This window comes from Acipenser ruthenus, chromosome 13 (assembly GCF_902713425.1).
Source record: "Acipenser ruthenus chromosome 13, fAciRut3.2 maternal haplotype, whole genome shotgun sequence".
NCBI classification, from domain to species: domain Eukaryota; kingdom Metazoa; phylum Chordata; class Actinopteri; order Acipenseriformes; family Acipenseridae; genus Acipenser; species Acipenser ruthenus.
Genome location: NC_081201.1, coordinates 38,952,373 through 38,965,039, shown reverse-complemented (window position 1 = coordinate 38,965,039; position 12,667 = coordinate 38,952,373). Strand labels below are relative to the sequence as shown.

The following is a 12,667-nucleotide window of genomic DNA, read 5'->3' as shown; positions in this document are numbered from 1 at the left end:
ACACCATAGCAGCAAAAATACACAACACAACAGAATTCATACAAACAAACGTACAAGAAAAATAAAAACATTTAAAACAAAAAACAAAGAGTATTAGCAGGCACAGATATCAGTCAGCCGGGATTTAACCCTGCAGCTAAAGGCTGTATTGATACAGAGGCTTTTTCACATACTGTAGAGTAGAACTGTTTTTCAGGCACTGGCACGTCTTGCAGTTGCACCAGTATGTTTTACGGACTGTGGTTAACATACAGATAGGTCACCTGGGCATGCTGGACTCCACATGGCTTCCCTATGTATTGTCACTTTTAACTACAATACATAGTTAAAACAACACACTGCTCAAATCAGCACTGTAATTCTTTGGCTCCTCAAAATCTATTCAGCTTTTAACAAGCATGCTTAACAACAGCCCCAGCTGTAAATTAAAAACTAGAGCTATCAGTAAGATGCAAAAGATGCATTTATCCTTAGAATCGGATACTCTCAGTAACTTATGCTAAATAATATTACTACCACGTTTCATGACAATTGGATACACAGTTCTGCAGAGACAATGAAAAACTGAAGTGTGACTTGCACACAGACGTTAACATCTTAACTTGTCTAATTACTGTCTAGTTCTTTTGTTTTCCACTACGTACCATAGCCTGGCTTAGGTTCCCCTACCAGGACACTGTTGTTGAAATTCTCAAATGAATCAAACAGCAGTTGCTTAACACAGCAGTTATGAAAGAGCGGGCGCTCAGCCTGTTGTTTCTTACGCGGTTCACCTCTAAGTCAGTGACTACTGCCGAACCATTTTTGGTTCACTGATAATAGTAAATGCATATCTAACGGAATTTAAAACAGGCAGCTGCACACCACTTGGAATGTACAAACAGAACAGCCAAAGATAAGCATTAGAGAAGTATCAGATAAAAGAGGTTAGCTGCAATGTCATTTCACAGACGGTGCTCCATTTTCACAGATGATCCCATTTAAACTAAAGATAGTAAATGACAGCTGGAACATTTTCTATTAGCATGCTGGATTAAATTAAGCAACTGAGCAACTGTATCACCCAGAGGTAAAAGGGTCACGTAGATCAACAGTTCAACATATTTTGAGCTCTTGCATGTCTTCCCTTGCATGATTGTCTATATTTGTGTTACCCTTCTACTAAATTTGCTTGTGATTCAAAATAAGTTTATTTGTTAACTTAAAGTTAAAAGTCCCAGTAGTGTATTGTTGCCAACATTGCATTTGATAAAGCTAAAGCAAGCACTAGCTCACAGTACTGCTTGTATCATAAGTGCACGCGTGCTTTATACTGCAAGTATAATTGTCTTCTTTCATTTTTTTTTTTTTTTTTTTTTCATTTGTATTACCTGTAGTTTTAAAACGGAAAACGTCAACATTTTCTAGAATGCTGATGTCACCATAATACACTGTTCTAGATTCTGGAAATGGAGGGGATAGGCCAGTGGCAGTCTGATGTGATAAACATCGTTCCATGGGTCAAAAAACATCAAATCCAAGGGAATACTGAGACAGAAATACACTAACACCTACGGAGGCACACCACACAGTTTGAGAACCCCTGTTCTAAAACAACAAAATGTTACCATGTATACAATATATTTTAAACTATTGCATCAGTATGGTTCAGCACATAACCTGCTTTGCATCAGTGGAAGCTAAAATGTACTGTAGCTATTATTAAACCAATTAAAAAGGCAGCTATGCCTGTTCACAACTAATAAGTCATGCTGTAGCTATGGAATAAAAACCTGGGAGCCCGGATACCTTTATCAGAATGCTCATGTTCCAGTTCATGAAGGTCAGGAAGCAGATGCATACAATTGATGCAGCAATAGGTGAAAAAATCCAACACAACCACTTTGCCGGAAAGGTGTTTTGACAGCGACAGCGGGCTCTTGGTGTTCAACCATTCTAATCCTGCAACAACAAGAACATTGGCATCAATGATAGCACATTGGAACCCTACAAGAACATTACTGCACATCCTCAAAATCACAAGGGGCAAGTTTTCAGTTACTGTCATTATGCTTTGTTATTGCCGCCACATAAAACAGGGATAACACCCCCCACCACCCGTACTGTACCACCCTCTCCCTTTTCCAATGCAAGCATTTTAATATTACTGCAGTTTCTAGCAAAAGGAAGAAAAGTGTTTAATTAATGAAGCAATGTTATGGGAGGCATTTCTCTGCCCTTTGCATACGTCCAATATACTGTATGAGCTCAGAGTTACAGTCCATCAAATGATAACTGGCCTCATGCAGTCTAAGGATGTAAATAAGACTCCTATTACATAGCGGTTTCACCCATTCTTGGTTTTAAAATTCGCTTGATTAGCCCAGGTGAAAAACTACATCTCCCAGAATGCCATAGCTATCCAAGAACACTGGTTGACTGGCAATCCGTTAAACGAATACACCTGTTTGTAATTTAAGCAGCCAGGCAGGTGTAAAATAACAGGTTTTTAAGGGCAGAGGGTGCCTGTGGGAAGGCAAGGACCTGGATGCGGTGTATGTTAAGACAGAGTATATTTAAAAACATCTTTAAAGGTCAACCGGATTAGAAGTCTGACTGAAAGTTAGTAATCCTGTTAGGTGTAGTTAGAGCTCTAAAACAGGCGGTCGGATTTAGTTTTGTACTGTTTATTAAGTTGCCATGTTCCCACTGGAAAAGGAACACCACATAACAAATAAACATACACGCCAGGTGTTATACTGTAAATAAATGAGTTTTGTCAAAAATTGTAATAATGCTTCGAAAAAGTCAGGTTAGAAATAGATCTCTATTTTGGTAACAATTCTCCATATAAATATGAGAAGATGTTACCAAACATCATATCATATTTATGTGGAGAATTGTTACAATAACGCAGCAGCATTATCAACAATTAAATAACGACCCCTCTTAACAGATTACCGAGCCTGCGCTGTCTGTACAGTGTGTGTGGTGGCTAAGCTTTTACCATGTTCTCGCTAATTTACCGTCTTCACATTTATTCAGGTACCTTCAAGTCCTGTCCCCTGCCGTCAAGCTTTTTCACAGACTCGTATACGAGTTTGTCTTTTTGTTCGGTGGAGACTGTTTACGTAAACATAACAGTGATTTGCACATTCTTAAGTTAGTAACCACTAAACTAACACAGTTGTTTTAATATTAAAAGATAAATAAATAATTCAATATTATAATACTTATATTAATACTGCTGTCAAAACGACCAGTTGAATCGTTTTTTTTTAATTTATTTATTTCGATTTTCGGACTCCGCTACATTTACCCTTTTCACAGATTTACCGCACTGTTTCCTATTCACAGCTGCAGATTCCATTCTCCTTATTTTCTTACTTACCTTAGTACTGCACGTTAAGAATTAGGGTATGTATAGGACGTTTATCATCTGAATGTCATTTCAATATTTACAATACACAGATTAAAAAGTTCCATACTTAATTTAAATGAATACATAAAATAAATTGAGTTTAATGGAATATGCTTAAATGAATGTGAGAACTGCGTTACTTATTACTGGCGGTAAGTACAGTATGTTATGTGTTAAAAAAAAAAAAATGTATATTGTATTTCGGATACACAGAATAGACAGCAGTGAACAAGGCAAAATGCTAAATCAAGGGCGTTTTATTATATTTTTTTAGTGTAGGAGGGAAAGTTATGTAACCCGTGGCAATTCTTTTCCATTTGTTCGTGTAATTCGTGCATCGCAAATTACAATTGCATTTTCAGCATAAATTAAAAATACAGTTTGAAACACAATTTGTGGGTAGAAGAATTTACTGCACGGTAACTGCATCTCCTGTGCTACAGTAGATTCATGACATGTCATTAACAACACATCGTAGTATTGTGTTCGGTAGAAGCAGTAGCTCAACCTACTGTAATATTTAATAACAACAAATATTAGAATCATTAAAAAAAACGCACAGTACAGAAGTAAGATGATTGTTTACTACTGTTTTGTGAAACTATTGTTTTGAGTTTAAAAAGTAAAATGCGCGTTTCATGAAGGTGTAGCATGATCAATGTTTGTCATATTTTGTAATTAAATCCAGGAATGAAGGCAGCAGTATAATAGTGAAATAATCAAATTAAAACCTGCCATGTCAGACAAGGTCTCCGAGGATGACATATGGGAATACACGTCTATAAGAAAAAAACCCAAAATAGTTGAACACAATACTAAGAAATTAAAGGAAATAACTAAACTAGATGGTAATAAAACAACGAGGCAAAGTATAGGAAAAAAGAATCGCAAGAAAAATCTAGACAAAGCCAGCAGCCTTGAAGAAGAGACCACACCTGATGTTTACTTCCTGCACCAACATCCAAGCACCCCTATTAAACAACACAGGAGAGTTCAAAGCAATGGAGAAAAACAAACAGCCACAAATGGACAGACTGTTCACGAGGGACACTGCCCTGGCTGTCAAATGCCTTTCTCCGTGCTGGTTGTGCAGACGCCTCGGTGGCACGTAGCGGAATGCTTGGATACCCATGGGAGTGGAGACGGTACAGGTAAGGCTTTCCATAAAGCTGTGTAATAATACTGATAGACTTGGACTGAATAAGCTATGGATGCCACTAATGATAATTATGTGTGTGCAGTTCACCAGATGCTCCAATATCGCGTTGTATTCCCCCTATCTCAAACTAGATTCAGTTTAATGAACGGCTGTTGTATAGACCTGCCCAGTCAGATTTACTCTGACTCGGGTTGTCTCGACCTGTTCAATACTGAAGAGAGGATGGTGCCAACGTAGTTCAATATCAAAGACTCATTTTGTGCAAGGCTGTGATGAAAGGGTATTCCTCTTGCAGTGCTCTGCAGACACCTGCTCTCGCACTTATCCTATGCAAGCCATATTTCAGAGGACTGGACATTCACAGCATTCAGTACAGAAGCACATGAAAAGGAGGTGGAATTTCACCATGTCAGAGGATGGTCAGGGGGTTATTCAAATACAAAAGGGTTTTCAAACAACCACACCAGGTGGAGCACAAGTATCTCTAAATCCAGCCAATCGCCCACCCACCTCAAGACACAGTAGTGGGGGTTGGCTGCCGACGGGTGCGAGAGCAGCTCACAGTTCAGTACTGTGTCAATTGGACGCTTGTCTTTCTTTCCCTACGCTCCATTTATATAATGACTAAAGCCATTTGCTTTTAGTTGCCATGGAGTCTTATTAGGCCCAGCACAAATTAAATGGAGTAAAAGCTGTGCTCTCGCCTGGGTTATTGATAGAAAAAAGAAAAATGGGCATTCAGCTTTCCAGTCAATTTGGAAGGCTTTATTGTGCAAATATTTGAAATTATTGGAGCAGGTGGGGATTATTGAACAGATTATACGCAAATGTGTTTTAAAGTCGTATTTATTTATTTTTATTTGAAACACAAATTTGCCTTTGATATGCAAATATGTTTGTGCACTGAAAACACCTGCATAAATTATAATTGATATGAGTCATTTCTTTTGAGAATGAATTATGTCTGATCAGACTGGCAGTCTGTTTCAGCTGGAACTGTTACAGTGGTGAGGTTATAGTTGGTCCCATCTTTCAGTTTCACAGCAAAGCACTGTTTATTTTGGCAGATATTTACTCCACAATGTGGCGGATGTTAAGCAGTGTACTGTATATGTGACATGCTGGCACTGGTAAATATAAAGTTTATAACTTCAAGGACAGGTGTTTATTGAAGCATGAATGTGCTTTACTGTTGCTTTCAGGTAAATAAAATGATGGAGCATCCCGGTATGCAAGTGAATGAACTAGTCTCAACACTTCACACTGAGCGTTACAATAACCCTTTGAGTTAATGATGTTAATGATGATGTTAATGATGTCTAACTGTTATTAAGCTGCGTTGTATTTATTTATACAGAGTGCCCCGATGGCCTGCATTGCAGTTCTACAATTCCGAACCATTACAAACGCTACACTCACTTACTGCTGGCTCAGAGCAGGGCCACAGGTGACCAAGACTGCTGCCAGGAAACCTTGGCCAGTGCTTCCACCTGCCATAGCCAAAATATTGATCCCAGTCCCACAGGAGCGTCCCCAACTTCACAGCAAGAGAACACTGCTGGCAGCAAGCCAAATGCACTGCTGCTCTTGAGATCTCCTGCCTCTGCAGAGATCAAGAAAAGGTCAAGGACAACTCCGTCTCCCAGAGCAGCAACTGGAAAGATATCCAGCTCCCCAAAGAATTTGGATACAAAGCAATCTTTGGTAGGGTCCCAGAGAAATCTTTTGTTGCAAAAAGGTAAAGATCATGTTAAAGCAAGTGGATTATCAATGGAAAGAGGACCCAGGAATGTACCAGAAGATTTCAACAGCCTTCCACTGTCAGCAGCTGTACCCAGTGATGAAGAGATATCTTACTCTCCGCTGTGCAGTGACTCTGAAGATGTTAAACCAAAACATGACTTATTTCACACCAATATAAATGAATGCAAGGAGGGGGTCGTTAACAACTTTAATGGGCTTGATTTTGCCAGTTCACAAAGTCTAACCAAATCACCAAATTTATGGGATGAAGACTTAAGTGATACTGACCTGTTTTCTGATTATTTTAACGAGTCTCCACTAAATGGGATTGACAGCAATAAAAGAATGAACAGCACAGCAGTGGATCACTCCACACAGACAGTTCAGACATGTGGGCCCTGGTTAGCACAGCCTGAGCGCCACTACAATTATGAGATCATTAATACAGAGTGTCAATTGCACAAATTGATTTCACCTGGAAATGAGATCCTTAAAGAGGATTTGGTGGTTTCAGATGGCACAAGTTATTGTTTTACTCAGGAAAGGAGCAGCACGTTGGTAGACTCTTTACATGCTAAGAGCGAGCCAGTGGTTTCATTTCATTCCCCACAAAGTGTAGTTTTAGAACATTTAAGGAACCGTTTGACTCACACTGGAGGTAGAAATGGTTCACATTCTGATGTTTTACATTCTCTAAATATAAAACAAGAAAGGCCTTTAACTGAAAGTGTCACACCATCACAAAACCTCAACCCACACTCTCAAAAGATGGCTCCGAAAAGGTTGCTCGTGTCAAGAAGCAAGCCTTCAAATGCGGGACTTAGGCAAACCGATATTGGAGTGTTTTTTGGACTGAAGCCCTTGAAAGAGAAGGAGATAGAGGTAAAAGAGAAGCAACCCAACAAGACTACGCAAGCTGCAACAAGTGAATTAAACTCTGAAGTCCACCCTAGCAAAAGGAAGCCAAGGCAAAGGAAGAGAAAGGCTACAAGTTCAATCGGGGATTCTGCAGAACAAGAAGCTGTGGATGGGTCTAATAATAATGAAGCACTTACCCCAAAAGAAAAGGGAAGCCGACCAAGGAGAAGAGGATGGTGTAAAGGAGGCTCTGCAAAAGAACCTGAAAATGGAGATGCTCCTGCCGCCAGACGATGCCCTTTCTACAAGAACATTCCAGGTAAGCATCTAGATTAGATTTAAAATGATGATGACTACATGGTCAGAGACTTGCTTTCGAAGACCCCTGTTAAAAGGGAGAACAGCAGACATGGAACTTGGTTATTTAAATAATAAAGGAATATAAGGCCTAAACAAAGGTAGATGTAAAGCAATGACTACTGTATGTGCTGAGTCACTTCTAATGTACGGTCGTTTTGTAGTGTATTGAGAAATTTATGATGAATGAATACATAAATGCTTTAAGTACAGGGATGTTTTACAGTAGTTGATTTTGTGCACCAATAAACCCAAAGTAAGCATCATTTAACACCAGGCTTGTATTTAAAGCACAGTTAATAAATTGAATAATGCAAAACACTTTCTGTGATTGCTTGTTTAAAAGCCCAACGGTTGTGTCAGCAGAGAGCAGGATATTTTAATTTTGTTTTACATAGGTTTCTTAAATCAGAGGGCACTGGTGAGATGTGATCTTGTTCAGCCAATCACAACACTTAATTTATCCAAGCCATTTTGTAATTTTGCATTGATACCTAGTACTAATAAATATGCACTGAAAATCCACTGAAATTCTGTGCATGAAGTCCTTTGCTATATAATGTTGTTTTTTTTGTGCATTTGATTAAAAGCTTTCTGTGATTTGCTGAGAACACAGACAATTAGCCCAGTGCAAATGCAAATCCAGGGCCTAATCAGAGGTATTTTTTAATTAAGAAATAGCGGTAGTTTATATAAACAGTAATATGTACTTGTCATTAGGAAGATCATTCGGTCTAATACATTATTTTACTACAACAGCAATACCCTGCCAGCATCGAATTCTGCAGGGTGAAATTAATTGCGTGTTAATGAACGTACTGATATTTAGAGGCTTCTCAAGTGATTAAGGTGAAATGCTGCAATAGATAATGAAGTGCAAGTAGCAAAGGGGTGTCGTATTGGAAGGAAGCACCCGCAAAGATGTGTGTCATCTCCTGGCATTTATCAGGTGTACTGTTCCCTTAGCGACCGGTAGTCAGTGTAAAATATTCATTGTCTAAGCAGAAAACGAGTGGCCAGCAGCCTCTCTCATAACCGGGACACGGAAGAAGCATTTGAATCCTTGGTTACTAAAACTTGTGCAGAGATGATTACCTGCATTACTTGTATTCACACTGACTTGTGCTCTTAAACGTTTGGTCTCAGTCTTTTCTGTGTGTTAATATATACGTTTTGTGCTACCATTTAAAGCAGCTGTTGGATTGACGTGCCCTGCTTTCCTTTAATTAACAGGGACTGGTTTTGTAGTGGATGCCTTCCAGTATGGAGCTGTAGAAGGGTGCACTGCCTACTTCCTTACCCATTTTCACTCTGACCATTACGGGGGGCTGAAGAAGAGCTTTAGATTACCGATCTATTGCAATAAAGTAAGTGCACTGGCCGAGACTACATGTCTGGCTTACCTTTTGTCCTCAAGGGTATAACTGGAGCTTTTAATATCCAGGACTCCTGAAGCCTGCACACATTGCAGATCCAAGTACAGCAGCAGGCATGGGCAGACTTCAACTAGTAGTGGCTGTACTGTATCTGGTAGAAAAAAAAATGTTAAGAATTTGACCTCTATCCTATTCCATTGTTTTTGATGCAAGGTGAATTTGATTACTGGTATCGTAGGTGTCGTAGGTCATTTGCACATAATTAGGTCGTGTTCATTAGCGCTAAACAATGTCTTCTGTTTAGATCACAGGCAATTTAGTGAAGAGCAAGCTTGGAGTGGAAGAGCAGTATGTGAACATTCTCCCCATGAATACAGAATGTACAGTGGATGGTGTCAGGGTTACATTGCTCGATGCTAATCAGTGAGTACTGCTCTGGTGCAATCATGTGGTCTTTAATGACCCCCCCCCCCTGCAACCAGATACATTTATCAGCTATCTGTTGCTATTACAAGGATCAGTTCATTGTTAAAGTAAGTTAGGACTAATCAAAGTTTAAGTTCAGTATGGTCTGGCTAAGGTAAATCTACATTTTTAATATTCAACCAATTAGGCCCATCGATTTTTTTATATTCAGTGTTTCTCAACTCTGTTTCTTCAGTTGTCCAGGTGCTGCAATGCTGCTCCTCCACCTTCCCAATGGGAAGACTGTGTTGCACACGGGGGATTTCAGAGCAGACCCTTCTATGGAAAGATACCCTGAATTAGTGGGCCAGAAAGTGCAAACCCTCTACCTTGATACCACGTAAGTATACTGTCTGACGACGATAGGACTCTTGTCTGCTCAGATGGACTGAAAGTAATGGAGTGGGGTGGAGGTAAAACTCGAGGTAATGCATCAGCTGTTCTCTTCAGTTTGTTGGATACTACTGTGTTTTCTATACCCTGGTGGGACCCCTATCTGAATTCAAGATGATTTAAACTATGCTTAACATGTCGGCGCACCCCAGACCCACACAGATGGACAATCCCATTCCACATTCGGAAACCTTGGATTTATTGTTCAGCTCCCAGCAAAGTTTGTTTTTAGAATAGCCTCTCTGTTCATTCTTGACAGGTACTGCAGTCCTGAATATACTTTTCCGACACAACAAGAAGCCATCACCTTTGCTGCTACCACTGCCTTTGAAACGTTAACCTCAAACCCTCGGACCCTGGTGGTCTGCGGAACCTACTCTATTGGGAAAGAAAAGGTCTTCTTAGGTGAGGCAACACCATCCAGTGTTGCATAGGTTGAAATGATTCCTAGCAAAGTCTGGGAAACCAGATGGGAAAACTTTAAATAAAGAAGCTGGCCAGCCTGCTCCCGACAGCTTGTTTTTCTTTGTGGTCCAATTTGAGTATTTTGGGGTAACAATAGCTTTCTTATGCAATAAATAATGGACTTGAGACAGCACTGGAACCATACTGTCACACACAGAGCTGGCTTTGTTTGATCCGTACTTTGAGAAGCCGGTACTGGAAGTAAAGGGTATCAAATTGCAAACTAGCTTATTCTCCTATTTTCTACGACCTTGCGTATAACATTCTTGAAAGTAATATTACAACTACAGATGTTAAATAAATTGCCTGTCATACTTTTAACTTGTAATCTTTTAAATTTGATTCCAGCAGGCTAGCCTGACCATCCACCATGATTGAGAACACTCAATGTTAATTGGACAGTTCCACTCTTTGCTCTTAGAGTGGCAGCATTAATCTTCCCTTCACGCTGAGCTGTCGCATATGTCCCTTTTTTAATTGTGTTTTATTCCTTTTATTTCATTTCCTTTTTATTTTATTGCAGCTATTGCTGACGTGTTGGGGTGCAAAGTGTGCGTGTCCCGGGACAAATACAACATCATGTGTTGCCTGGAGTCGGAGCGAATCAAGGAACTGATCACAATGGATTGGGATGCCACTCAGCTACATGTGCTGCCCATGATGCAAGTCAGCTATAAAGTGAGTACCACCGTTTTACAATTCATTCAAATGCACTGGCGACCCTGTGCACCGCAAGTGAGTGTCTTAACCACAATGCAAAAGAGCCGGGATCATCTCACCGACCAGAGGACAGGACAGAATCCATAATGACAGTGTATTGCACAACACTGCCCATTACGTTAGCATGTTAACGCCAGCTAATGATGTGGGTCTGTAGTTCCTAGTGAACCATAAAGAAAACCCCCATACTGTTAAAGTATCCTCTGACATCTCCAAAAATACAGCCTTGTTCCTTATCTGCTGCAAAACCCACTTTGTTGCAGAACTTTGAAATGGTATAGTATTTCACCCTTCAGCCCTCCTGTACCCTTCTGTGGTAAGTATACATTCTGTATACATTTCTCCCCGAGATGCCCCGTTTAAAAAAAATAAAAAATAAAATAAAAATACATATCAATCACTGAATGTGTGCCATTGAATGTTCTATTCGTACTGTGGCATGTTCTGCCCTTAATTTTTACATGCTTCTGACTTTGCAGAACATTAACCTCCCTTAACTACGGGTTACATTTACTTTGTAAACAGTCTGCTGACGTGTGATTTGTCATTTTACAGGGTTTACAGACACACTTAAACAAGTTTTCAGGAAAATACGACCAAATTGTGGCATTCAAGCCTACTGGATGGGTCTATTCAGGCCTGAGCGAGTCTATGGCAAATATTAGACCGCGTGTCAGGGGAAATATAACTGTTTACGGTAAGTTGTTAAATGTCGTTTTTAAAATCTTTACTAAGGTCTTAACCCCACTGTTTCAGGTAGGATGTGTTGCATAAGCACTTGCAGTAGAAGCGACGCTATGCGTTATATAAAGTATAATGCAGAACTGTATGTGCATTCTGCTAATAAATAGGAATGTTGTTTTACAGACGTGCCCTACAGTGAACACAGTGGCTACCTGGAGATGAAGAGATTTGTCCAGTGGCTGAAACCAGAGAAAATCATTCCTACAGTAAACGTGGGAAACCCAAAGGAAAGAAGAGCAATGGAGAGTGTCTTCAGGGAGTGGAAGTCTGAAATGAAGCAGAAAACAAATTAAATACATGTAGCAAATGTGTGTTGCTCAACGGATCGTGTCACCGCGTTCAATATGAACACTGTTTTAGTTGGCAAAACCTTTTTCCAGTCTTCGTTGCGTTTTCATTTGATGCACTTTTTTTGAAGGTTTGTCTGAGATTTGTGCCACCAAGAAATGTATGTGTGCGGTCAAAGAGCAGCATGTGCAACGGAGGTTAGAAGTGGTGTGCCTGAAAGACCAGAGCGTTTGGAAGTTACCTTCTATGGTGCATCTGTTAATGTTCTCCCCTTTTATGCACAACCATTTTAAGGGAGAATTGCATTGCTTTGGAAGCCATGGTGAAAAGCAGAACTTTAGTAACTTTTGAATTTTTAAATGTTGTCTTGTATTTTATGTTTTGCTTTTAGGACAAAGTCTAAAAGGTACCCGTGCTGTTCTAAAAGCAACAAGAAGTTGAAATAGAACGTGTCCTATTTAAAACACTACTAACCCTGATGCTTCATATTTCTTTACTGATTTACACATTTAAAAAAAAAAAAGCTGGTTATTTAATGTAAGAGGATTTTTAATGTTTAAATTGGAGATAATTAAAAAAATGTAGTGTTATGAACAATATAATGAATTGCCATTGTTGATGTATGTTCTTGTATTTATGAATGAGATTTAAGACTGTCATGTTACACTTGCATTTTCATAATAAAGTTTATAATCTTTG

At 39.4% G+C, this 12,667-nt stretch overlaps 1 protein-coding gene and 1 long non-coding RNA gene across 2 annotated transcripts; one reads left to right on the top strand and one right to left on the bottom strand.

Annotated features, from left to right (window-relative positions):
* Nucleotides 1–1,332: 1,332 nt before the first annotated feature.
* On the bottom strand, nt 1,333–3,223 carry LOC117962816 (uncharacterized). Its single transcript, XR_004663976.2, has 2 exons — nt 3,029–3,223; nt 1,333–1,941 (listed from the first exon to the last, which is right to left on the bottom strand). It is a non-coding gene; the product is annotated as an uncharacterized LOC117962816 (long non-coding RNA).
* Nucleotides 3,224–3,588: 365 nt separating this feature from the next.
* dclre1a (DNA cross-link repair 1A (PSO2 homolog, S. cerevisiae)) lies at nt 3,589–12,667 on the top strand. Its single transcript, XM_034030400.3, has 9 exons — nt 3,589–4,551; nt 5,917–7,479; nt 8,751–8,884; nt 9,198–9,316; nt 9,555–9,698; nt 10,011–10,156; nt 10,740–10,894; nt 11,492–11,633; nt 11,804–12,667. The coding sequence occupies exons 1-9, from the start codon at nt 4,137–4,139 to the stop codon at nt 11,971–11,973; spliced, it is 2,988 nt and encodes a 995-aa protein (XP_033886291.3). The 5' UTR covers nt 3,589–4,136; the 3' UTR covers nt 11,974–12,667.

Excerpts from the sequence above, each read along its gene's own strand:
- dclre1a (XM_034030400.3), top strand. The coding sequence starts at position 4,137 with ATGTCAGACAAGGTCTCCGAGGATGACATATGGGAATACACGTCTATA. Across the intron at positions 8,885-9,197 it reads TACCGATCTATTGCAATAAA|ATCACAGGCAATTTAGTGAA; the intron begins GTAAGTGCACTG and ends TCTTCTGTTTAG. Across the intron at positions 10,157-10,739 it reads GAAAGAAAAGGTCTTCTTAG|CTATTGCTGACGTGTTGGGG; the intron begins GTGAGGCAACAC and ends ATTTTATTGCAG.